The sequence below is a fragment of the Melospiza georgiana genome, chromosome 27 (assembly GCF_028018845.1).
Source record: "Melospiza georgiana isolate bMelGeo1 chromosome 27, bMelGeo1.pri, whole genome shotgun sequence".
Lineage (NCBI taxonomy): Eukaryota > Metazoa > Chordata > Aves > Passeriformes > Passerellidae > Melospiza > Melospiza georgiana.
The window spans coordinates 2,215,324-2,241,152 of NC_080456.1; the positions used below are offsets into that span (position 1 = coordinate 2,215,324).

General features: G+C 49.9%; 1 protein-coding gene across 4 annotated transcripts in view; it reads left to right on the plus strand.

Moving 5' to 3' along the window:
- LOC131093966 (protein CEPU-1) overlaps positions 1-25,829 on the plus strand; it is a 395,330-nt gene that overhangs the window by 358,367 nt on the left and 11,134 nt on the right. For all 4 annotated transcript variants that reach the window (XM_058041404.1, XM_058041406.1, XM_058041403.1 and 1 more), the window contains one exon: positions 8,688-8,813. In XM_058041404.1, the coding sequence (XP_057897387.1) occupies positions 8,688-8,813 (126 nt within the window). The remainder of the gene's footprint in view (positions 1-8,687; positions 8,814-25,829) is intronic.

A 25,829-nucleotide genomic window follows, 5' to 3' on the forward strand; every position in this document is an offset into this window, starting at 1 on the left:
CTGTGCCTTTTTAACGTGGTTTTCCAAGCTCCACAGAGCCTGAGAGGCAGGTGCTGCAGAGCGTTGATCTGAACAGGCACTTCTGGCCCATTTGATCTTTGGGTCTCATTTCTCCATCCGTGAAGGGGGAATAATAACGCTCCCTTATCTCCCAGAGTTTGGATGGTAGGGATAAGCCACATTTGAAGGTTTGGGAAGGACAGTGAGCATCATCCCACAGACTGGATCATTGGTATTTGCACTCCTGATTGTTGCTGGCGCCTTTGGCCAAGCTTTGGGTTGGTCCCCTGGGTTTGGGGAAGCTGTGAGTTGGCCTAGAAATGTGCCTTGGGATAGGATGAGGAACCAGAAATATTCCATTGGAGGGGTGAGCAAGGCTGGGGGGGCTCTTGGAGCCAAGAAGGAGAGACTGAAAAAGCAGGGATGTAAAGAAATGACTAAGAGGAGTAAGGAATGGATCAGGGCCTCTTTGGGAAGGTAGGCCTGCCTCTGTTGGAGTGATGCATTAGTCACAAAAGATGTGTTCCCATGGGGATAGGAGGAGTGGCAGCACATGAAGGCATGGATCACTTCACCTGTGGTTCATTTTGAACTGCTGGACCCTGCTGACCTCCCACTTCACTAGCTTTGTTCTCCCACTTCACGAGCTTTGTTCTCCCACTCTGTTCTCCCAGACAAACAGTCTGGGCATAAGTAGCAGCCTCCAGACCACCTAATCAGACAATAACAGGGCTGTGCTCCCTGCCTGATCCATTAATTTTTAGCTGTTGTCAAAGGCAAAGATGGGAAGAAGCCTAAGCAGAAGTAAGAGCCCTGTCTGGAGCATGAGGGCACCTGGAAGAGCTGGAGCTCAGGAAGGATGGGAGGAAAGGAGCTGTCTGGAGACAGGCAATGGAGGGATGTAAATAGATAAATGAGACAAAAAGGGCATGGATAGACTCAGAAGATCCAAATAAACTCAATCAAAACTTGGGACTTCCGCATGGTTCCACATTAACACTACAAATCCCAGTGGATTTTGAAATAAAGGCACCGGGTCCAGCGAGGCATTTGGGGAAGCACAGCTCATCCTCCTGCGGGGGTGGGAGAGCTGTGTGCTCTGCCTGGGCACGGGCTGGCAGCTCCTCGAATTAGCTGAGTGTCAGGGTGGAAGTGTAATCACAAACACTTTGTGCTCCAGCCCTGGGAGAGGAGGGAGCACAAGAGCGAGAGCGCCGAGATAAGAACAAATATGCAAGAGCATAGTGTGTTTTTAATGGAAGGGAGATTTATTTCTCTCTGTGTCTTTTTAAGCCTCTAGATAGATCATAAAAAAACCCAGCCCAACCCACACACAACCTGTCTGCCTGAAATAGCCGAAATGTAATTTAAAGAGCATCATTTTAACTAATACTTCACTTCAGAGACACCTGCCCTATATTCATTGGAGATGCAGGCTGCATTAGAGCATCTGATTTATCTTTGGAAAGGATGTTTGAGCTCCTTTGTTCCTGTCAGGTCCTTTTTGAGGAGTAAAGTGGCACAGGGCAGTTTGGCTAGCTCAGCCCTTGGCGTGATGCCCACTCTGCATGGACAGGGGAGACAGGGAGAGGCCCCCCTGCTCTCCAGCAGCAGAGTGGGGAGCAGGAGGGTGGGGCACGGCCACTCTGGCTGGTTGTGGGGAGGGGAGCTGGGGGTTTGTGCAGGATTTAGCAGGACAGTGTGTGTTGATGGGTCAGATGAGCAATATCATGGATATTTGCTGTCCATTGGAGATTCCAGGTTGGCTGGGAACAGCTGTTTGCAGGTACATCCACTTGAGACACGTCCTAAACTAAATCTGTGCATCTGTCCCCATGGAGAAATGCCCCCACATCCAGTTCCTGTGGCCATAGATTCTGGATATCTTATAATTTCTTATGTTGTTGTCTTTTTCATGAGCCTGCAAGGATGAGAAATTCTTGTCATTACATTGATGGAGAGATGAGACCAAACGAGACCAAGGGTTTTGCCAGGAGCACTCTGGCAGAGCCAGCATGCATCCATCCTTCTCTGCACTTATTGACCCACAGCAAGGATGCTTTTCTATGATTAAAAATAAAGGAAATTCCACAAATCATGCTTTTCTCTCGGGGTGGAGGAAAGGATCCTCTGTTGGCCTGCATCCCCCAGCTCCCAGGCTGGTCCTAATAATGTCCAAGCTGGGGTCACCTATGGAGGACGAGGGAGTACAGGGATGAGTGTGAGGAAAAATGGGGAGAGGAGAGCTGCTGCGAAATCCCTCGCTCGCCCTTTCTGATCTGAAGTTCACTTGTAATATTTTCCCCGGCTCGGGTTGCTAATGCGTTTTGTTCTCCAGAGTGTGCGTGGCCCGGCTTCCCGCGCAGCCTTTAATTAGTTTCTGGATGATGACATCTCCGCCGAGAATCATCTCGTCGTGTCCCTCCGATCTTGGGGGGAGATAAAGGAATCTAATAAAGACATTCAGCATTTCGAGGTGATGGGTTTGACAAGCTTTGTATTAGCCATGAGTCGCGTTCAAACTTTCTGGGGTGCTGTCAGCACGCTCTGGCTCGTCCCCACACAGGGATTTTCCCAAGGGTCTGATGGAGATTTCACTGGTACCCAGTGGAATGAGAGGAGCTAGGGACCCTACGTCCCCTGAGCAGGGTGTGACAGAGTCACTGTCACTTTGATGGTCACCGTGGAGGCAGTTGTGAGAGAGGCTGTCGTGCCTTGAGCAGAGGTGTCAATAATGCTGGAAAAATGATGCAGGTGTCTTAAGGATTCGAGATCCTTCAATTTTCTGCCTTTCATGAGGCGTTGCTTGGCTTACAGGGGGAATCCCAGGTGGCTCGGGGTGCAAAAACTGGAAACTAGATCCGTGCAGTGTGTGTGGAGTTGAAAATGAGATCTGTCTAGACAGGGAGCTGAACTGCCAAACACTCCTTGTTTGGCTGCATTTCTTCATGGATAATAATGGAAAAACTTTGCTTTCATATCTTTCTTCTTGTTTTCTTTTCACTCAGCATCATTAGACTCATTTTAAAGGAGGCAGCGAAGTCCAGAGCTGTGCCACATCTTCCTTCAGGCATTGTAACATGAACACAGAACTCTCACAAACCTGACAGAGGGATTCTGCCTCCTCTTAAAGATGCTTATTAACAGCCATACAAAGAAACTCTGATTTGATTCCCCACAGGTGTGGGGCTTGGTGTTAGGGTTTTTTCTTCATTTATTTTGCTAGGAAAAATGATGCAGATCCCTTCAAAGTCTTGTAAGCAGGGGAGTGAATCTAGTGAGGCAACACCCTGACTCCTTAAGGAGCTGCTCTTGATCCAGGCTCGTGACCTGGACCCATCCAGAAATCAGGGAAAAATCCTTGTGCTCGAGCCCCGACTCTCCTATTGTGCCACGTTTATTGTGGTGTATCCCTTGTTGACTGCAGTAGTAGTGCTGATTTATGCTGTCGTAAGTGGAATCAGATTGGGCTCCCTTTTGGCACTTAGCTATAAAGTTTGTCTGCAGAAACCCTGCTGTTTATGCGGTGAATTATACCCGCGTTCACAAATACTTTACTAATGAATGATTGGGAACGTCTTGTTTCCCCCTCCTCCTCTGAGTTATTATGATGCTGTGCTGTATAACCTGCTGCAGAGACGGGCGTAAAAAATCTCGTGTCCTCCAAGCTTCCCTGCAACAGGAGCTGTTACCTGGCTGGGAAATCATTTAGACACATTTCGGTGCCGTATGACACATCTCATTACGCCTCGCTTTAGAACGAGCAATTGTCATTAGTTATTTATTAATTGCTTATTAAGGTCGTTATGTATGTCCTCTTTGTTTCCAGCCTTCTTTCTTCATGGCTTGGGCTGCTGCCAGGTCTGTGAAGAGGGGATCAGTCCCTTGGTGAAGCTGTGCTGAACCTGTGAAAGGGGTGGTGATGCCAATACGGGGTCCAGGCAGCCCTGGGAAGCAGGATAGGCACCCATAAGGGTTTTGTGTACAAACCTTTGTGACTGAGCAGGCTCTGAGGCTGTGTCTGCCCTTCCTCACACCTTTGGACAGGCTCAAAACAGCTCCTGATATGATGGAAGTATGATATGACAGAAAGACAAAGCCCTCTCTGCTTTTCTCTTAACTATAATTGTGTTAGAGCAGCACAAACTGATTTAAAAGCCCATTATAATACACCTGTAATTGAAGGCACGGGGCTCTCAATTTGCTCCCTGAAGGCAGAAAGCTTTGAAACACAAAGGAGGGAGGAGGCACCATGGAGGTGGCAGCCAGCACTGCACCTTCTCCTGAGCTGGCAGCTACAAAGTGCTCTGGTTACACCTTGGAGGAGTCCTGGAGCTGGACGTTGGGTCCCCACCTTTGGCAGACCCTCAATTGCCTGAGAGTGGGTTTGGTCTGACTCAGCATTGCTGTGAGCAGGGATAGGACACCCAGGACTCCCCCTCACCCAATCCCAGTGGCAGCACCCTTGGCAGAAAACTCTGTAAAACACAGGGAAATCTGAGTGTGACAGCAGCAAGAAGCTGTTATGAGAAGCAGGAGAAGCATCAGAAAGCTGCCAGTGCACATCACAGATCGCCTGCAGAACGCAAGTCTGAGTCTCCCTCTTTTTCTTTCTTCCAGACACTTTTATAGTTGTTCTTTGTTGTTTCCTTTGATCTGGAGCAGATGTTGCTCGTGCTGGAAGATGGAGGTTTGCATGTTTTATGAAAGGGAAGCCGGGCCCTCTCTCCCAGGCTGTGCCATGGGCTGAGACCCCTTGGCTGGGGCAAACACCTGCTCTGCCTCACTCCCACACCAGAAAGGGTTTGCTGGTCTGGAAAGATCACAGCTGTCTTTCTGCACTATTGCTTGGCTCCCAAAACTGGGAGAAAGGGGGTGCTTAAGGCAAAAAAATGCAGTTGCTCCTTGAAGAAGGAATAGGCAACTTGATTTGAAATCCCCTTGCCAGTCTGAGGTGGAGAGGTTGTTCCAGAAGCACCCTCCCCTCAGCCTGGTGTGTGGCTGAAATTTGGGGTGCTGGGGTGTGAGGAGACAGAGATGGGGACAAGGGATCAGGGAGAGGGCAGCCTGGGCAAGCAGCACAGTCAGTACGTTCCAGGAGGGTGGATGGGGAGCTGATGATGATGGAAATGGAGGTAGTAGGGCCCAAGCAAGAAAGCAAAGCTGGTGATGGTTATACATTTTGGGATGAGCTATAAAAGGCAGCTGGAGGAATAATCAGGGAGGGCCTCAGTGCTGCAGTGGGTGCTGTGGGAGAGGCAGCAGAGGAGTGGCAGGAATGCCCGGGGAGCCCCCCCACATTCCCAGGACGTGAAGATCTGTGTGCAGCACTGCTGTGGGATGCAGGCATGGGATCTGTGAGCTGCACACCTGTTCTGGCAGGAGCGGGTGTTTGGAGGTGAAAGCAGAGCAGGGATATGTTTGTGCCAGTGGCAGGAGGGTGTCTGTGCGCCAGGGAATAGATGTGTGTCGGCAGGCACATATGCTTGGATCCAGAAAGACATCTATCACCTGCCTGAGCACCCTCAAACGTGCAGCTCACCATATGCTTTGGTTAAATATTTAAGCAAGCTGCTTTCTGTCCTGGGGACTCCTTTTGTGCACCACATTGGGGCGAGCTGGGGGCATGCCCAGGGCACCTCTGGGAGGCTGAGAGCACCCAAAGACCTTCCCCAGAGCTGTGGTGAAGCTGGAGGGGGAAAAAAGAAAGAGATGGATCAATAAAGCACCAGCCTGCCTGTGGGGAAATCTGTGCAGTGTCACCGGAGCAGCTTGGCCAACACTGCCATGTTTAATCACTCCCGAGCAAGAGAGATGCTGAACACAAAAGGACTGCCCGCAAGGAGAGGGTTCCCGCCTGGGAAGCCTGCATTTACTTAGCTTTATTTATTTATTCATTCCCAAAGGGGCACAGCTCCATCTGCGTCCTGCTTTCGGCACAGGAAATGTCTCCTCTGCCCCACTGCTGCAGAAATGCCAAGTGCTGGTGAAAGTCCTTTAATGCAGAGGGAATGGAAATGCCAGTAACTGTTAAATAATATTCAATATATACTTGGATCATTTGTTTATTAAGATTTCCCTCTCTAGTCTGGTAAAAGCCTTACAAACACCTGTTGTGTCTCTAGAAAGGCATTTGGAATAGTTTGTGCAGTAAAATATTCAAATATTTAATGAGCATACAATAACCACCGTGTTAAATCCTACCACTGCATAGACAATTCCAGACTTAGTTAACAGCTTCAGTGACGTTTCTCTGGTTTGCTTCCCAGATGTTCTTGCCTCTTCTCACTCCAGATGGGCCACAGTAAATTGCATCTCCCTCACAGTGTCCTGAGCTTTCCAGAGTATGGTGAACTTTTGCCCTGTTGCATGAACAGTTTGAGCTGCTTTTTATAGAATTATGGAAAGGTTAGAGTTGAAAGGGACCTTAAAGACCCTCTAGTTCCATCCCCTGCTGTGGGCAGGGACGCCTTCCACTCTCCCAGACTGCTCCAAGCCCTGTCCAGCCTGGCCTTGAGCAGTTCCAGGGATGGGGCAGCCACAGCTTCTCTGGGCAACCTATGCCAAAACCTGACAACACTCATTGTAATAAACTTATACCTGTTCTAAATCAACCCTCCTCAGGTTAAAGGCATTCCCCCTTGTCCCATCAATCAAAGCCAAGTTTAAATTGTTTTAATTATGTTTTATAACCTGGTCAGTTGATTTTTGTCTCTCGCCTGGGTAGGTGAAAGTGGGTCTGTGCAGTCCCAGAGTAGCAGTGTAAAGTCTGACTTGCTTTTTTTAAAGCCTCTGCAAAACAAGCTGAATTGGGTCGATGTGGATTCAGCAGTTAAAAACATCAGAAAGGTTCCTCTGTGATGCAGCAAACAGCACATTAAAGATGATGGATATTGCTTTTGTTTTTTTGGGACTTAGGGCTGGAAGCTCTTGCTGCTTCCCAGGCAAAGGTGGGCGATCACTGCGCCTCTGCTTGGCTCTTCCCACCTCTCCAAAATGACCATGGTAAAACCCCCTTAGCCTGTTTTTGTTGTGGAGACCACACAATCTGTGTTTTTAGAGCACACTTGGATTTCCTGGCTGGCAGTCCCAGCCTCACCAGGAACACAGTGGGGCAGGCATAATGACGTTGTAATTAATTGCATCTCCTCAATGGACCTGGCCATGGGCAGAGCATTCCCATCTCTGAGTGGTCCCATGAGGAATATGCTGTCCCCTTAGTGACACTGAAGCATATTAATATTTTCAGGTGTTGTCTTTGTGCCCTCCAATGTCCTGCCCCAGAGCCCCCTCTCTTTGGGAGCAGCTGATCCAGAGCTGTTCTCCAGTGCATGATTAGCAGATTAGCCATCATGCCCAGAGCAGCAAAAAAATGAACTCCCAGAAGCCCTTCAAAACAGAGAATAATTCATTACCCACCTTGATTTCCACTTAAAATGTACTTTAACTACACTTCCAACTACAAACCCTAAATCACCATCATGTTCACAAAAAATCCATCATTTTTTATTTTATTGCACGGCACTGGCATGACATAATCCCTTCCAGAGCGTCTTGGAGTGCTTTACGGATCAATAAATTACTTACCTGCACAGCAGAGGCATTGCGTGCAAGGCCATTGCAGTCATTCCGCCTTGGCGCAGCCCAGGAGGGTGTGGGAGGTGGGGAGAGGCAGGGGAGGGAGCCCCAGGAGTGGGGTCCAAGCCAGGATTTGGGATTTTAGGCCCCAGGAGTGGGGTCCAAGCCAGGATTTGGGGTGTAGGGCTGCAGCCCCACGTAGGGTGATGAATCTGGCTGTCCCAGCAAGGGTGGAAGGTATGGGTGGTTTGTGGCTGTCCTGCAAAGCACTGCAGCAGGGTGCCAGTGCCTGCTAGGCTCTGGAGAAAGTCTGGAAATAAACCTGAGAAGGTGACAGTCTTTATTATATTCTGCAGGTGCAGGCTGATAACAGCAGGTGATGCTTTTCCCTCGTTCATCCCCACCAGAAGATCTCCCAGCCCTCCCCAGCAGCCACGTCATGTCCTCTGCTCATGCAGCAGCAGGAGCTGAGTGCTCCCTGCTTGATCCTCATCCCTTCCCAGCCCCCTCTTCATCACCCCACCCTGTACCTGTGTCCCCTCCTGTATCTGATTCACTCCTACATGCTCTGGATGGCAGTGCCATTGCAGGGGGATGTTTTTCATCCCCACAGAATTTCCCTCCCTTTGCAGGGTGGTCAACCTTAGAGGCTCCTCAGCAGATTCTCTCTTCATGCCCAGCTCCTCTTGGTGCTCCTGTGCTTGCAGGGACCTGGCAGAGAGGGAAAGCTGCAGGAGTTTGAAGGAAACAATCATATTTCCTCAGGATGATGCAGCTCTGCTGGGAAGGGTTTGTCATGGCTAGGAGGACACAAGGAATGCTGGAAGTGGGGTAGGAAGAAGTACTGTCTCACACCACGGAGGAGTTTCTCGAGCCTCCCTAAAATGACTGAATCCCCTCTGGCTACAGTTTCTTCCCACTTCAGCTGTGTCTTCTCTGCCTCCTCTTTTCCCTGTTTGTTCCTGCCAAGTCAGATGAGACTGATGGACTACTGCAAAAATTGTCAAAGCTGAGGGAGGATGGAAATTCAGCCTCTTTCACCCACAGTCTAAGATTTGAGTTGAAGCAGAACCAATTTAATTTTCCTTCTCCTCTTTGCATCATTGCAGTGTCTCCAAAAATCACCGAGATCTCTTCTGACATCTCCATCAACGAGGGTGGCAACGTCAGCCTCACCTGCATAGCCACGGGCAGGCCAGACCCAACAATCACCTGGAGACACATCTCACCCAAAGGTAAGAACCAAACATTATCTGAAATATTTTGGGAAGGGCACAGCACTCTTTGTGAGCGGCTGGGGAGGGGTCGGTGGCTCGTTCTGTTGCCAGGAGAAGGTGAAATGCACCAAAAAGATGTGATTCAACACAGGACTTAGTGACTTTGGTGGAGGAACTTCCATCCTGGTGGTCTGGAAGAGGAGTTGATGGTTTTTGTACTATGGAGAACTGGCTGTAGGTGCCAGGTTGGGGTTGTTGTGCTTAGAGATTTATAGAATCAGGGGATACTCTCTGTTGGAAGGGAGACACAAGAATCGTGGAGTTTCTGCATGGGCCACTCACATTGCACATTGAACGTGCTTGTCTGGCCATGTTTTGAAAATTTTTCAGGCAATTCTTACAGGTTGCATCAAAGGGGGATTGTAAATAGTGCAAATGAGCAGGAAAACACATGAAGCATTAATTGGTGGCCTTGTTAATTGGTAAGCAAACCCTCAGCAGAACTGTGTGGGTGTGACTGCGGGGAAGCAAATTCCCAGGCGTGCAGGACCGTATAATTTCACCCCCCTTTCCCAGCTGCTTTTTGGCTCTTGTTTTGCGTTCTGCTGCCCTGTTATTCCCAGGCGGGTGCGAGGCTCTCGTGGGTGAGCCGGGGGTGAGATCCGGAGGCTCCGGCTGGGATGAGCCATGCGGCCAAGCGGCAACGCCTGCCTCTGATCCTCTGATCCTGTCTAAGCGCTTCAGTTCCGCCTCAGAGTCCTGTTTCCCCTGGGGTTTTACCAACGTGGGCTGTTGTTCCAGACATCTGCCTCAAGCTCTCCTTGGGGATGCCCGGCCAGGCTGTCCGGCAGCCGAAGGAGCCGGCGCAGGGGCGGCAGTGGCGGATGGCGCCGTGGCTGCTCTGCCTGCCCAGCTCCTGATGAGGGCTGCGGTGTCTCGCTGCATCTCCATTGATTTTTTGCTATTTGTCTGTGCTGGAGCAACCGGCTGGGCCAGATCCATCACTCTGCAAAGCCCAGGCTGAGCGAGCTGAGTTGGCGGCATCTCAGCCCCTTCCCTTGTCAGGAGCGTCTACAAACCATTCCCCCAGAGCACATTTTGGCTTATTCACTCTAGGTGGTCTTGCTTCTGAGCTGGTGGCTTTGGTCAGGGTCTTTGCATGGATCCATGTGCTCCTCTCCATCCCTGAGCATCTCTCTATGGAATCAAAGTTGCTCTCACATTTACGGTTGAGGCATTCTCCATGCGTTCCCACCTTGAAGCTTCTTCCCACTCTTCCCCTTGTCTACCCTGACAACATATTTTTGTTTTGCTCAGCCTCCTCAGTACCTGTTTTTCACAAGCATCTTGTTTTGCCACAGCCCCGCTCTCCTTCCTACATCCCCTCCTGCTCCCCAGAACCCTTGTCTCCCACTCATGTGCCCCTTGCTGCCTTCTCCCACATGCCATCCGTCCTGTCCTAACCAGGCTCCCAGCTCCTGATGCCTCTGTCTTTCACCAGGGCTATTTTCTCTGTTTGCTGCCATCCAGCAGGTTTTTTTCCCCAGGGAATCTTTACATGCGCTTGAACCAGATGTTTCCATTTTACTTAGGACTTAGCTGCTATGGAAACTGAGGATGCACCAGGAGAGGAAGAGTGAGCTAATCAGAAATTACCTGTGGCGCTGTGTAATTTGCAGCAGCAGCTCTTTCCTGATTTTGGCCATGATTAGGCATTCTGCTTTCAAAACTCAAAGGGAACAAATGATCACAGAGATTTACCAGAGCCTGGTCTCCTGCTGATGGAGGGTGATGAGCCCAGAGGTGGCCCAGGACAACTTCCATGGCTGCCCATCTCTGTGGGCAGCTCCTCTGTTTCAAGCCACCAAGGGGAACCTCTACTTCTCCATTTTGCATTCACCACACGCAGCAAAGATGAAGATCAGGAGTGTGAGGACTGAAATGAGAACCAGAGAAAATGCATAGAGGTGCTATAGCAGATCTGGGATGTAGGATACATTCTAATTCAGAGTGCCAGGGCCAAGCAATACCCAAAGCTTGCTGCTGGCCCCTCTTGGTTGTTGTTCTTCTACTCATCCCATGGGAAGTTTTGAGCAAGCTGCCTCCTGTTCCTTCTCACCATCTTCCTCCATTTCTCATGAAGTGGTGGAGAAAAGGGACAAGGGAGAATTGTTTGAGAGAATGCTGGTGCATAATTTGAGTTCACACAGTGGGTGGGGAAGTGGCTCTCAGCAGTGCTGCTTGGCACAGGCTGTGCCAGCCCTGTGTGTGCCAGGCACAGCCCCACCAGGAGCTGAAGGATTGGTCCCCAAGCTGACCCTGGTGAGTGCTGCTCTGTGCAAAGGCATTGCACAGTTTTTAGTATTTCCCTGGTACCTGTGAGCACACAGTGCACCTCTTGGTGGGAAATGGAGCAAATAAGAGTGTTTGCTCACCAGGGAGTGCATGGGAAGGCCTTTCAGAGGATATACACCAAGAGCAGCTCAGCTCCCTGGTGACTGATTTCACTTGAGACCCTGTGCCAGCCATTCCAGGCTTCTCTGACTGCTTGGCTCTTCTGTCTCTGCTCCAATGAATTTGCATTCAGTGGCTTGGCCTGGTAAACTCTGCTGAATTTGGCTGCCTGCAGCTGTTGCCATGTTCTAGGAGTTGTGAAACCCATTTTGGAAGCTCTCCTTGGTTTGGGGGCTGGAGGAGTTCCTGCAGCTGGGATGAGATCAAGTTCATGCTATAACTCAAGAGCTCAGTGGACCTGAGCAAGAGAATTTTCTGCTTCTGATTTTGAGAAATGCAGATATGTTGGCCCTGTTGGTGCCTCCATTAGTTCTCAGACCTTGGTCCTACCTGTGCCCATCCTCATCCCCCTGCATGAACAAAAGTAGGCTTCTGACTCTGGAGAAATGTTTTGTGAGCCTGTGGGCAGTCCAAATAAGGTGTGATCCAGCCTGTCTTCTGTCCCTCTGCCTCAGGTCTCTCTGTCTTATTTCATTTCCCCTCCCAGTAATGCTGTATTAACTCACAGCAACTCCTGTTAATGCAGCTGAACAGACTGAGGTGGAAAAAGAAGTGAAGCTGCTGGAGTCACAGCTTCTTCTGCCTCAGCAGAGGAGGCTTAACAGCTTAGAGGCTCTGTCCTGGGCTTGGATGCTCCAGTTGGCATCACAAGTACCAGCAGAGCTGCCAGGCACTGGGGCTTCAACACTCAGCTCTGTGAAACTGCTGCGAGGTGCCAAGATGTGCCATGGGACGGGGCAGCTCCATCCCTTCTTGGTATCCTTGTGGGGCCCAGACCCTTGGCATGGCAATTAAGAGAGGCATCTTGGGGACAAATGGAGGGAGAAAAAGAGGCAAAGAGTGAAAGAATTATGTACACAACAGTGGTCTGGATGTAACACTTGGCATGAAGGCAGCAGCATGTCCCCAGAGGAGGGAGAAGTTGCATAGACTTGGACTCAGGGGTCTATGTGTGCCCATAAACATCCATTTTGCACCCTTAGGTGCAGAGCATGTCTGTGTTTCTGAGTCTTTGGCTGGATTACAGTCCCCAGCCTCGTGTGCTGATGCTGTCTGTAAACTGCAGCAAGGTCTTCTAGTTAATAGCCTGGTTTTGGTCACTCAGGTGTTTCCATAGTTACTGGGCTTTTTATTTATTTTTGGGGGGGTAACTGATGTTGTCATGGCGATTGTCATATTGTCAGGCCAGTTTTCATCTCTCAGTGGATGAAGGCTGAGGTTTCTTGGCGGGGATAAAGCACAGCACGCCAGGCCACCGGGCTCAGGGTGATGCCAAGGCACCGGCACAGAGAGTGGCACCACGTTGAGCTGTCCAGGGCATATTTATCTGTGCTGCAGACACAAAACTAGTCATGCCTCCCATTAAGCTTGGGAAATGTGCCAAGGAATTGAAGTGAGGGATCTTCCAGGAGGAATGAAGGCTCAGCAGCCTCTGTCCCAGGAGGAGCAGGCACCATTTAGCAGCAATGATGAGGAGGGCTGTGTGGGCAGACAAGTGGGGTTATTGTGCCATGGCTGGGCCAGAGGCACAAGGAAAGGGTGTAAAACTGGGTGTGTGCATGCAGATCCCTCCACTGGCTCATCCAGCACTGCTCTGCCATACACAGACATCCCAAGCCAGAGGCGGCATCCAAGTCGTCATCCTTAATGACCCTTGATGGACTTTTCTGCCTTGGTTTTATCTAATTGCTTTTTGATTATTGCTGTAGTATGATGGATACTGGTGTGAGGCTTAAGACAGTGGCTGCCAGGGTAGGAAAACATTATGGTTTGGCTGATGGTGTATTTACTTGTAAGAGGTCTGATCGAGAGGTCTTTGTGGTGGGAATCCCTCATTAATCTCAGGATTAAGCTGGGTGCTGAAAGCTGGATCCCATGCAGAGCTGGAGTCCTGAGCTGTCATTTGTGGGGCAGGCGATGCCTCAGGGCTACCAGGCAGACACTGGGGAGGTGCCTGGAGGATCCTGATGTGGCCACATCCAGGATATCGCCCATGATCAGCCCGTTTAACCTCCGTGGCCTCCCTGGAAGAGGAACAATCGCAGTCCCTTGTCTCACAGAGCTGCAGGAGGATAAACACATTCCAGACGTGAGGCACTCAGAGGCAGCAGTAATCACAGCTCGTATACACACTTAAGATAGATGAGACACGGTGGCCTGATGTGGCAGAGGTCTCATGAGATCATCTGTCTATACATCAACAGCAAACCAGCAAAGGGACTCTGGGAGAAGTCTGGTGTATTTGGGTGTATTGATTCTTCCTGGCTCTTGGCAAGGCTTAAAACAAGAGGACAAACATCTGCAAAAATTATCCAGCTTGAAGAGGTGCTTGTACCTGGGAAGGGGAGACATCCTCCTGTCTCAGAGGTTTGTCCATTGAGCACATTGCCTGCCATCTTCATCCTCCCTGGAGAGGAGGCAGAGGATATTTATAGGTTGGACATCAGATCTGGAGCCCAGCTGGGAGGCACAGGGAGAAGGGGGATCCTCTTGGGTGGGAAAATCTCTACCTGCTTTTGTGCTGCCTTGTTCCTCCCCTGATCAGCTGCACGTGCTGTGAGATTGCTCCCGTTAGCCTGTCCTCATGTCACCTCATTATTGGGAGGACCAGAGTGCCTCTGTCCTCTGCTGGCCCCTTTAGCAGGGAAATACCTCTCAGAGGGAGCAGATGGTTCGTGCAAGGCTCCTTCTGTGTTCATCCTGGGTTTTGTGTCTCTGCTCTGCCTCTTTTCTGCTTTGGAGATTTGCTTTGAGCCAACATGAGTGGTGTGTCAAAGGAGGGAAGCGAGTGCTCCTGCTGTGTGATGGAGCACAGAGCCCAGCCTGAGCTGCTGGCTGGGATGGGATGGGATGGGATGGGTTGGGATAGGATAGGATAGGATAGGATAGGATAGGATAGGATAGGATAGGATAGGATAGGATAGGATAGGATAGGATAGGATGGGATGGGATGGGATGGGATGGGATGGGATGGGATGGGATGGGATGGGATGGGATAGGATGGGATAGGATAGGATGGGATGGGATGGGATGGGATGGGATGGGATGGGATGGGATGGGATGGGATGGGATGGGATGGGATGGGATAGGATAGGATAGGATAGGATAGGATAGGATGGGATGGGATGGGATGGGATGGGATGGGATGGGATGGGATGGGATGGGATGGGATGGGATGGGATGGGATGGGATGGGATGGGATAGGATAGGATAGGATAGGATAGGATAGGATAGGATAGGATAGGATAGGATAGGATGGGATGGGATGGGATGGGATGGGATGGGATGGGATGGGATGGGATGGGATGGGATGGGATGGGATGGGATGGGATAGGATAGGATAGGATAGGATAGGATAGGATAGGATAGGATAGGATAGGATAGGATAGGATAGGATAGGATAGGATAGGATAGGATAGGATAGGATAGGATAGGATAGGATAGGATAGGATAGGATGGGATGGGATGGGTTTGGATGGGATGGGTTGGGATGGCCAACATGTTGTACATACTGTCCCACCTCACTTTACTGCATATGTCCCTCCTATCTTTTGGTGTCTGGGTGACTCAAAAGAGGGTCAACTGATGGCCAAGCACCTTGTCCTCCTTCCTAGGGGCAGTTGCAGGCCTGGGCTCCACTGTATTAACTGGAGCATTTCAACTGGTTCCAATCCTGTCGGCAGCTCAACCATCCCCTTGTTTACTGTTGAAATAATTACTGCTTTGCCATAATATTAGCTCTGAGCCGTGACTCCATTACCATTATCACCGGAATATTACCCATTTATTATCTCCCAGCAACCCTGGAAGATGAACACTAGGCTTCAGAGACCAATTGTTTTACAACAGACAGGATCTTGGTGTGCATTGTTTAATGAGGTAAACTACATTATAGCCAGCATTAATTTGGCTCCGGTGCTCTCCACTAAATCATTGTTAACCTGTAAATCTGCCACCACTTTTGATACTCCTTTAATCAATGTTTGCCAGACAGAGCAGCTGGGCAAATGGTCAGCAGTGGTCCAACTCTGCTTGTATCATGTAGGGTATACAAACAGGAGAAATAAATAGGATGAAGTGGCCATGGAGAAGCAGGACTTTTGGATGGACCCTGTTTTTTTGTGTGGTTGTGGTGATGGAGGCAACTGGCATTGCCATGGGTTGCTTGAGAAGAGTGTGGACCCATATGACCACCAGCAATATCCTGACAGGGGGATCAGAGGGAATATTCAGTCTGTTGAGTGCCAGCAGCTTCTCCATCATCTCCCATGGGAGAGGGATGTGGCCCAGCAGGGGACAGAATCTGGTGGAATAATTTCATGAGCTCCAGGTTGTTCTTTCGCCAAGGAATGACTAAAACTTGGTTAGCGTGAAATGTGGGGAGCTTCTTTTAGCATTTCCCTTCCTGATGCACCCTAGTTCCTCCTGCTTGTTCAAAGCAATGGGAGATTATGTACTTTTATGTGTATAAAAGTAATATTTTTGGCTCCCTGCATGGTGGAAATGAACTCTTGGAGCTGATTTTGCATATTTGGCATAGATACCTCTAAAATATGCATCTTGGTACAAAAATAACAAGACCCCTTCCAGCTACAAATGAGGCAATGTCTTTCCCTTAAAAAAGGAGGGGAAAAAAACCTCTTGGTTTCAAGACATTCCCTAAATGCAGCTTTGCAATGTCACACTTTCCCAGTCTGCCAGAGGCAGAGAGGGGTCTGCTCCTTATCACAGTTTGGGGAAGCAGCTGCCTGCTGGCCTAATAGGGGGCAAAACCAGGAAGCTCTGCCTGCACCCCCAAATTTTGTCCTGTGTCTTATCCCCTTGGTCCCTGACCACCTTTCCCACAAAGGTGAGACCACTGAGGAGTTGCAAATGCCCTGATCTGTGCTCTGCATGGCATCTCCCTGCAGGAAGAATAGGATGTGTTAATGGCGTGGTGGGACAAAGAGGACAAAGCCCAACACACCAGCAATGTCAGCTTTTTGTTGGATTTTCCATCTCTTCTTTCTTGCTGAACACAACTCCCTGTTTCCCTGATAAATGCGTGGCTTTGTGTCGCTCCCTGCCTGGGACTCTCCTTTCATTCAGCTGGCCTGGGGAAGAGCAAGGGACAGGAGTGTCTGAGATTCAAGAGATCTCCACGCAAATTAAAACCTTTTATCAGCCCCTAATAGCTGTGCAAACTAATTATATTTGGGCCAAACTTTGCCAGCGACTCCCTTGAGGTATTATTATAAAAATCTGAGCTGTGGAAATGCGTCCCCATTCTGTCAACACCAGGTCGCTCCAGCTATAGAAAACTCTGCTCTGGCTCTTTTTAGCTCCCGTGATGTGCTTTGCATAAGCTGCTGCTGTTGTTTTCAGGAAGGAGAGAGCCTGGCTGGGCTGTGTCACACGTGGCCCAGGTCTGCTGAGCCAAGGACAGGGCTATGTGCTGGGTAGTAGCACTGAAATATTTATTTGCACAAGTCCTGTGGGCTTGGCTCAGTTTGTGGCCATCAGTGTGGCTTTGGGGCTGTGGGTGCACAAGTGCTTCCATCCCTGGAGAAATGGGATGTGGTGATGAGGGGTGCGAAGGATGCTGGAGAGGTGGGGATGCTCAAACACAGCAGGCAGGGGATGGGAATGAGCAGCCCAAAGAGAAAGCACGTACGGCTCTCTGTGGATGGCTTTCCCAGTGCCAGTTCCTTGCTGGGTGGCTCCTTGTGGTTTTGGAGCTGATTTCCTCCCAAATTTGTTCTTTCTTTTTCCTGGCATCATCATTTGCTCCATTCTTTGCCTTATAACCTGGTTCCCAAGCTTAACAGGGCAGGGCACCAAAGAGAACCCACATGTTCACCCACCCCCACTGTCCATAGATGGAGGCAGCACAAGGAAATGCTTTGAGCCAAACTTCCCGGAGGGAAGGAGGATTTTGCCCAGTGCCACCATTCCCCCACCATCCTTGTGCTCTTCCTGGGGCACAGATTGCCGGCTAATGGGGTGGAGCTTCTTCGAGCACTCTCCATTAATGGAGCAGAATATAAACAGAATAAAGCCTTCATTTCCCGGGCTGTGATTTCATTATTAATATACTTTACAGTTCACAGGTTGTTCATTTGCTTCCATGTTTTCTCAGCTGGTGTAATCTGCTGTGCTGAGTGAGAAGAGTCATAAAATTTCCATTTCCAGTTGAATGTGCGTCCAATTCGCCATGAAATGTTTCTCTCTGTCGTGAATATTAAGTGCCCAAGGAGTCAGTGGCCCTGGGATTAAGCAGGGCAGGTTGCCAGCCCCTCTCTGTGTCCCAGGGGTGCAGGAGAGAATGGGTGTTGACAAGGCAAAGTGGGGGGACTGAGGGAAAAACCACGTGGCAGAGAGAGGAAGAGGGAAAAGAGGAGGAGAGAAAGTGAGGATAGAGGGAAAGGGAGGAAACTGAGTGGCAAAGAGGCTTTAAGGAGGGATGTGGTGGGTGAAGGATGCTCTCACAGGACTGACCTACACTCACCTCCTTGTTTCCCTGTCCCATCACCTTGACACTTGTCAGGGAAGATGCTGCACCAGTGTTTGCCCCAGTTTGTAAATCAGTTGTTGATGTCTGTGCTTGGTCACTGCCATGGGCCTCAGGGCTGTGCCCTTCCCCTGGCCTGAATATGGGTAGAAAAAGAATGTCCTTGTCTCTGAGGAGATTGAGAAATGCTGCTGGGCTTGTAAGGGCAAGGAGAGCCTGAGTGGCTCAACTGCCTTACACCAAGCTGGAGAATAACAGTGAAGGTACAGCCACGGAGCTGTAGCACCACTGCAGACACAGAAAAAGGGCTTTTCACATGAATTTGGAGAGGAAAAAAAATCATGTTCTGCCCATGTTAAACAGCTAGCAGGAAATTTGCCGTGTATTTAGGATATTTAATGTCTTGTAGCCAAGCAACGGGTTTCTGGGACAAGGAAGCAGAAATTTGGGTAGTTGTGGCAGGTGGTCATGCCCCGAGGCTGGGAAGGTGGTGGGACCAGCAGTGCCATGGAGGGGTGCCCACAGCTGCAGCACCGCTGGCAGTGGGCACATCTGGCAGGACATCTGGCACGTTGCTGCAGCTGGAGGTGGTGAGAAATGTGTGCCCTGGTTACCCCTCCCTGGCCTTGCAATAGAAGCATGGGATGTGGTGTAACTGCTGGGAAAGGGGACAAAAAGGCAAATCATGGTGGCGTGTCCAGGCTGTGGGGGTAACTTGGGTGCTACCCCGAGCTGATGGCATCGTTTCCTTCCAACTCTTTGCTGAAATTACTTCAGCCACAGCATTCCTCACTGCAGGGAAAAAAAATGCCTCTTCCTTTCCCATCTTCTCTCGGTCGAGTCAAGATAATAATAGTCTTTTTCTGATCCCCTGAACTTTCCCATCTGCTTGGTAAAACAATGGCAATTCTTTTTCCTCCTGGCCTCTCTCTCTGTCTTCCTCTCTTTTATTTTTATTCTCCTATGGTATAATTTAAAGCCAGAGCAATGCTGTAGCCCATGGGTTTTTCCCCTTCCTGTGACATACTGCTGTTATTTAAAATGGCATTTCCCTTGCAGAGCAATGCCTCTCACTGCCCTCCCAGGTCCTCTAGGAGCACCAATACCTACACAGAGGCCTGAGGGGGGGATGATGGGCTCCAAGAAAGGGGCTCAGCCCAGCCTCCAGTCCCCCAATCTCAGCCACCCAGCATCACACATGCCTGAAATTCCTGTCACAATCACCCCTTCCCCAGACCCAGGGCATCCTCACCAGCCCCCCAGAGCCCCAAACCCATCCAAATCATCACCCCTGCATTTCCCTGGCTTCTCTCAATAAGCCACAATATTGTGAGTGATCCTGCAGAAATGGAGACATCAGTGCCATAAAACACAAGGGACAGAGCGAGGCCACTGGGCTGGAAAATAGCGTGTCTGAAAAAATAAAGACGGGATAAAGATGATGGAGAGGCGACAGCAAGTCTCACCCTGCCATGATTCAGATGACTCTGGGGGGTGAAGACTGGTCAGGGGGTCCCAGGGGAAAAAGAGGGATGGAAAATATCCCCATTTGCAGAAAGTTGCGGCAGCCACAGAGTCCGGGCTTGCCATGAGCTGCCTGCTGGGATATGCGTGGAGAAGGGAAAGTTTCCCAGATCCCCGTGACTTCTTGCCAGCTCTGGGGATGGATTTAGGCGGCACTTGATGCTTATTTTTTTACTCTAATGCCATTATGCCACTTGCTTCCCATCTGAGGGATATTTCCCTAATGCGGCTGAAATACGGCTTAGCCGAGGTTACAGCCATATAACGCTTTGCATTGCAATTGCTTCTTAAGAGCTTGTCCTGTGGAGAAAGCCTTGGGGTTTAAATTTCCAGCCGGAGGGACCCTTCGGTCCTGGCTGCCAGCTGCTCTTTTTCACACAAATCCAGAGGAAAGCAGGGTGCCTCGAGTTTGGCAGGGGTTGGGAATGTTTTCTCCTGCACTGCAAAGTGGTCACATGGAGTTGTTTGGAAGGGATGTGGTGGATCTCCCATGGAATTTTTTCACGTTCTTTGCAAAGCACCTGCAGGTAAAGGATTTTAAGATAAAAACTCTTCACAATGGTGCTATAATGGATGGCTCAGGTGACTTGGCAGCTCTGCATAACATCGGTGGGGTGAGCAGAGTGGGCAGGTGTCCCCAGAGCAGGCAGGAGCAACCTTGATTCTTGCTCTCCTCGCCAAGCCCTGTTCACCACAGCTTCTCCCAGAGCCAGCGAGGGAGCTGCCAGAAATGGGATGAGCTCCAGAGGAGCCAAGTTGCGACAGGATTTAATGGAGGAGCAGCCTTCCCACAAACAGGATGCATGTTTGAGCGATTTTCTCCAGCGGCATCTGTCGCTCTCCAACATCTTGGTAGCATTGCAACAAATTATTTAACCACTACCCACTGTACCCCATCTGTTAGGCAGCCCCTCCACATGGATGGGGCCCTACTTCCCACCTTTCCAGAGGAACTCACCGGCGAAGGCTGAGCGCCAAACAACAGGACAAATTAAATCAAAAGCACAGCTTCGGCACCCAGGGGGAAAATGCACATCAGCTTTGACTTATTGCATGGCGCACGCTTACAAGAGAGAAGCAGCGGCTTTTGTCACTGCAAGGGGCCATGAAAAATGAATTAGGGCCGCTGCTGGGAGAGGGCATGCAGGAGAATCTTTCATTCCAGCAACGCTGTCCTCTCTCACCTTGGAAGCAGCTACGGGGAAAAAACCACAGGGAGGAAGGAGGGGTAAGGAAAGGAAGGAGAGAGGACTTTGTGTTGGGCACCTGATTGGATGCTCTGGGCTGTGGAAGAGACCATGGGAGGAAGAGTGGTGCCAGGAGCAGTGTTGGTGCTCGGGCAGGAGCTGCTGGGAGATGCTGTCTCCTCAGGATCTCTCTGGAGAAGGCTTGGCTCTGTGGGAGCCTCGACATTGATTTTCATGTACCTTTTGCATTTGTTTTTGCAAGGAGGCAGAAAAGCTCCGTGGGAAGTGGCTCCATGCCAGTCACAGCTTCTGCCGAGCATCAGTCCCTCCCAGTGTCACCACAAGGGTCACCCTTGCCTTTCCAGGGCCAAGGAGAAAGGGATCCAGCTCATGCTGGTGACACTGGGTGGGTGTCATTAACAGCTGCCCTCTAATGAGCCCTGCACCCATCTTTGCTGCAAAACTGATGCTATTTAAGCTCTTTGTGAACCGTAGCCATTGTTAATTTGCTCTAACATGATGACACATGCCCTCTGGACCTTTTCCTGGGGTCCAGTGTCCTTACCAGCACCCCAAGAGGAGGCAGAGGCTGGGAGAGGCTGAAGACAGTCGCTGCCACTTTGCTGAGCCTTGAGCTGCCTCTGAGCTCTCCCTCTCACCGAAATAAAAGAGCTCATTCTTTATTCGACTCATTTACTCCTGAGTTAGAGCCTCGTTCAAGGGTGGTTGGTCCCTGAGTTGTTTTGTTTTGTTTCTTTAAATATTAATTTCCATAATCCATTTATTTCCCAAGGAACTACTTCTTGCAAACAAAAGGTTTAATGCTCCTCTTTTATTCCTGGTAACAAATAAGTTGTCTGAGACGTGCAAAAACCTCGGCAGCAGCGAGCCGTGCGCCGTGCTGATGCCACAACCCGCGCTAAGGACGGAGAGATGCATCCCTGAGGGATCACAGGTGCCACAACAGCATCTCCCTGGAGGTGCTCGCCCAGAGAGGGAGGGCAGCAAGCCAGGCCAACGCTGGGAAGCCCCCACAACCCGGGATTCCAATCTTTTGCATGGAGGCGTCTCTGACATGCCTTTTTGAGATGGAAGATTTGAGAGCCGAAGGCCAGGAAGCACAATAGAAGATAGACTGCTTGTACCTCATTGTCTGGAGAATAGATGGGCTGCAGGCTCCCGGAGAATAGGAGCTGCCACTCAGGTGGCTTTAATAGAACAGGCGGCAGATAGATTTCAATAAAAGAAATGAGTATAAATATTGTTAGCGGAGAATAGAGGGAAAGTGAAAAAGATCTTGTTTAACGAGTCACAGTGGGAAACTTTCAAGGACTTTTAAGCTAAAAACTCTTCACAATGGTGCTATAATGGATGGCTCAGGCGACTTGGCAGCTCTGCATAGCATCGGTGGGGTGAGCAGAGTGGGCAGGTGTCCCCAGAACACTGCGGGAAAGGGCATGGCAGAGAGTCAGAGACTGGTTTGGTTTGGAAGGGACCTTGAAGATCATCTCATTCCAACACCCTGACACAGACAGGGTCACCTTCCACTAGACCAGGTTGCTCAGGGCCCCAGTGCCTTGCTTTAACTGTCACTGGAGTTCATGCCAATATATTGACTATGTGCAACCACAGGCTGAGTGACCACGGGATGTGGTGGCATCTGGAAGGTCTCTGCATGTCACCTGTCTCTGTGACTGGTGAGATGTGTGGCATGTACCCACCTAATAGTTAAATATCAGAGTTGTTGTGTGAGATATGAGCCCCAAGGGTGATTTCAGGTATGCACTGAGCAAACAGAGCCACAAATGTGGGTCCTGACTGAGCTCTGACTGCATTGAGGGAGAAGTTGAAGAATGTGTCTTTCCTGCCTTTGTGATGGCTCCATTTTGGAATGTGTCTGTCAAAATCCCCGTGTCCTGACCCTTTGGTCATGGGCAGCCAGAGATGCAACCTTTAGAAATAGTCACCTGTGCTCATGTCAGCATAAAATCAGGCCTGGGCAGGTCCTCCACTGTATTTTGGAGTAAAATTCAAGTCACCCTCAGCTCACCTATGCCCCAAAAAGTTGGAAGGGGAAGAAAAGCCACAGCACTACATAGCCACAGGCAAGGAGAGGCTCCCACAGCCCCAGGGAGGAGGGGACACTCATACCAGTGGAGAAGAAGGATTTTATGTCAAGGATTTTATGGCCACCCCTCTCCTTCAAAGCCTGTGCTGCCGTGCACAAGGAGCAAAACTGGCTGAGAGAGTTCCCCAAATCCAAGGTAATAAAGGGTCTGAGTAAGGAAAACATGATGTTTTCTCTCTGTTTGGTGACACCAGACACAACTGGTAATGGTTGCCACCCCTGGGGCGTGAGGATGAGGAGGGAGCTCAGACTGCAGCAGTGTAGTGAGCTCCTGCCAAGCTCCCACATCCCTGAGCACCACGCAATGCCAGGCAGCGAGCGCAGCATCCCCTGGGGCTTTGCACAACATCAGGCCATGGAAACATGCTAATTAACATGGAAAAGCATGTCAGAGGAGAGATTCCCTTCCTTGTCATCGGGAAACTTCAAAAGCAGTGGCTTGGCCCTGTGTAAGCACGACAGAGACTCTGATATGCTGTGTGCCCGTTTCTGGGGAGATGGCCCCGCTTTTGAAGGCTTGTGAACATGGAGAACAGGAGGTGTGTACCCTGTACCTCATGTAGGTGTGCTTCCTAAATGGATTGCTCAGCTAAGGGGGGGTCACAGATAGAAACGGGCTTGAGCCTGCGGTTCAGGGATGCAATATTCGCAAGAGGAGGAGAGGAGTTTGTCTGGGTCGATAGGGTAATCTTAAAAAAAAATCATTTTTAGAATGATTGCGCTGGATGGTTTCCAGCAGGTTAATTATCCCTAATCTTTGTCCACTGGAGCATGGCAGCTTCAAGCTGGCACAGAGGGGCTGAAAAGAGGGGGTGCACAGAGGAGAAGCTGCCCTAGCTGGGGTCATTCACCTGATCAAACAAAAATGGGGAAGGGAATTTCAGAAACGCCTGAACTTTGTTCCTGATGTGGTAATGAGCCATCAGGAGAGGGTAATAGTGGCTAATAAGAGGTGAAGCAGGTGCCTTCCCCAGTTTGGCTGGGGAATGTAATGGTGGCAGCCTTAGCTCTTGTTTATCCACACACCTGGGGCTGTGTCCTGCCTCCTTTGAGACGGATTTGGGGTGATTTGGGGTGGTTCTTTTCTCCACCTATTTTCCCATCTGCTCTGGTTCTACTAAATCTCCCTTCCCACTCCCATCCCAGCTGCACTTTTCCTCTCACTGCTGTGTGAAGGAGAGGTGAAGCGGGTCTCAGGTGCCAGCAATTCTCTTATTACCTTTGTGTGCTTTATTTATTTACCATAAACTGTTATAGGATGGCCATCAGCACCGCATCGGGGTGACGTTTGAAATATATGGCTCTCGGGCTTAGTGCGTCACTTGGAGCCAGGAGTCTGCACGATGTTAATTTTTATTGCCAGAAGTAGCCATAAATTGATAGTTGAGAATTGCTGTAGGGACTGTAATTAACTAGTTACTATTTCACCTCCAAAAGGAGCAATGTTTCACGCTCTTACTTTTACTTATCTGGAATCAGCTGCTGTCAACATCCGCTGAAGCCCGTATAAAGATTTATAGACCTTGGAGGTAAATATTGACTAATGGGCAGCTTGGCTTAATGTTCACCTTGAAGGACAATAAATTGTGCTATTGATTGAAGCGAGATGTCAATATCTGCATTGTTGTAAACATTTTAATAAAATTATCTCCATAAAATATTCTCTTTCTTTGGCTCATCCTGGCCACTGGGATCAGTGCCTGGAAAATGCAGCAGCACGGTGTAGAGGGCAGGGCAGTGCTTTGGGATCACTGGTGGGACTTTGAGCACCCAGAGACCAACCTTATTGTGGAACCACTGTTGAGGTTGTGCCTTTGGGCTTTAGAGATGAAAAATCTTGCAGCCCTGGCTGGCTCAGCTTGATCTGAGGTGCAGGGAGTTGATATGGACACAGGGAAGAGTTCCAAGGAAGGTTTTTCAGTGGCATCACAGGCAGTCTTCAGCCAGGGAAAGCTGTGAGCAGTGTCCTAGGGACCTGAACATGGCTGCAACAGTGAGCCAGGGGACAGTGGCATGTAATTAATTTGGGAACATGTGTTCACTTTCTGGTGAGTTATTATCTTGTCAGAGGCTCAATGGAAGCAAATGAGGAGGAGGAGTCAGAAGGGAGATGAGTCAGGATGGGAAAACGAGGAGAAGTGAGGGAAGGAGAAGGGCATGGAGGGAGGAATATGGATGCAGGAGGCATCTGCCCACACCTCATTGCATCCATGCTGTGTGGGACCCCAAGCACAGCTTGGCCATCTGTTGGGTTTGCCTTGGTGCTCCATGCCACACCAGGACCTCGCCTCTGTGGCTCCTCCACATTCATGATGGTCAAACTCCTCCTTTCCTGAGGCTTTTAACAGAGATCTGCAGAGCAAATCCCAAACAGTGCATGGTGGTGATCTGTGTGCAGCCTCCTGCTCACTGAGCACAAGGACTCAGGCTCTGCTTTTCCATCTCCCCTGCTCACAGTGGGTTAGTTCATCATCCTTGGCTGATGAGCAAGGATTACACTTGTGCGTCGTCCATGGCCATTCCATTTCTAGCCTGCATTATATTATTAGTATTAATAATAATAATGATGGGTGCTGGCTGTGCTAGTTTTCTAGCTCCTGAGGAGATGAGAGAGCTCTCCATTAATTCCTGCAATATTTCAGCTCCTAATTGTGCTCAAGCTGAGACAGCCTTGAAAGTTTCCACCATCAGTTCAGGCAGAGAAGAACTGGTACCTCTGGCAGAGCTCCTGGAGCTGCAGGGCTCTGGTCAAGCCTTGCCCTGGGCATTCCCAAGTTCCAGGTGCTTCCAGGATGTGGTCCCACAGAGTGAAGAGACTTAACAGATATGATTTTCCTTCAAAGACACTTGTATAGGAGAGGATGGGGGAATGTTGTCTTAGTCACCTGGTGTCACCAGGGGGCAGGGACTCTTTATGTCACCTAAATATTCGAGATGCTGTGTCTGTCACTAAGGAGGCATGCCTGGGCCAGAGCCTCTTGCAGGGATGGTATCCCCAATGCTATTGTCATCTGAGCATGACTTATATCATTCTGTGCACAGGACAGAAACAGGAGTCATGTCCAGCTCAGAGCATCCTGTCTCAGTCTGGGGCAGGCTCTGTTTGGCTGTAGCCCAATTCCCAGGATGCCAGACCCTGAGTTCCTGAACTTCAAGCTCTGTCTCTCCGTCAGCTGATTACTGTGCACATA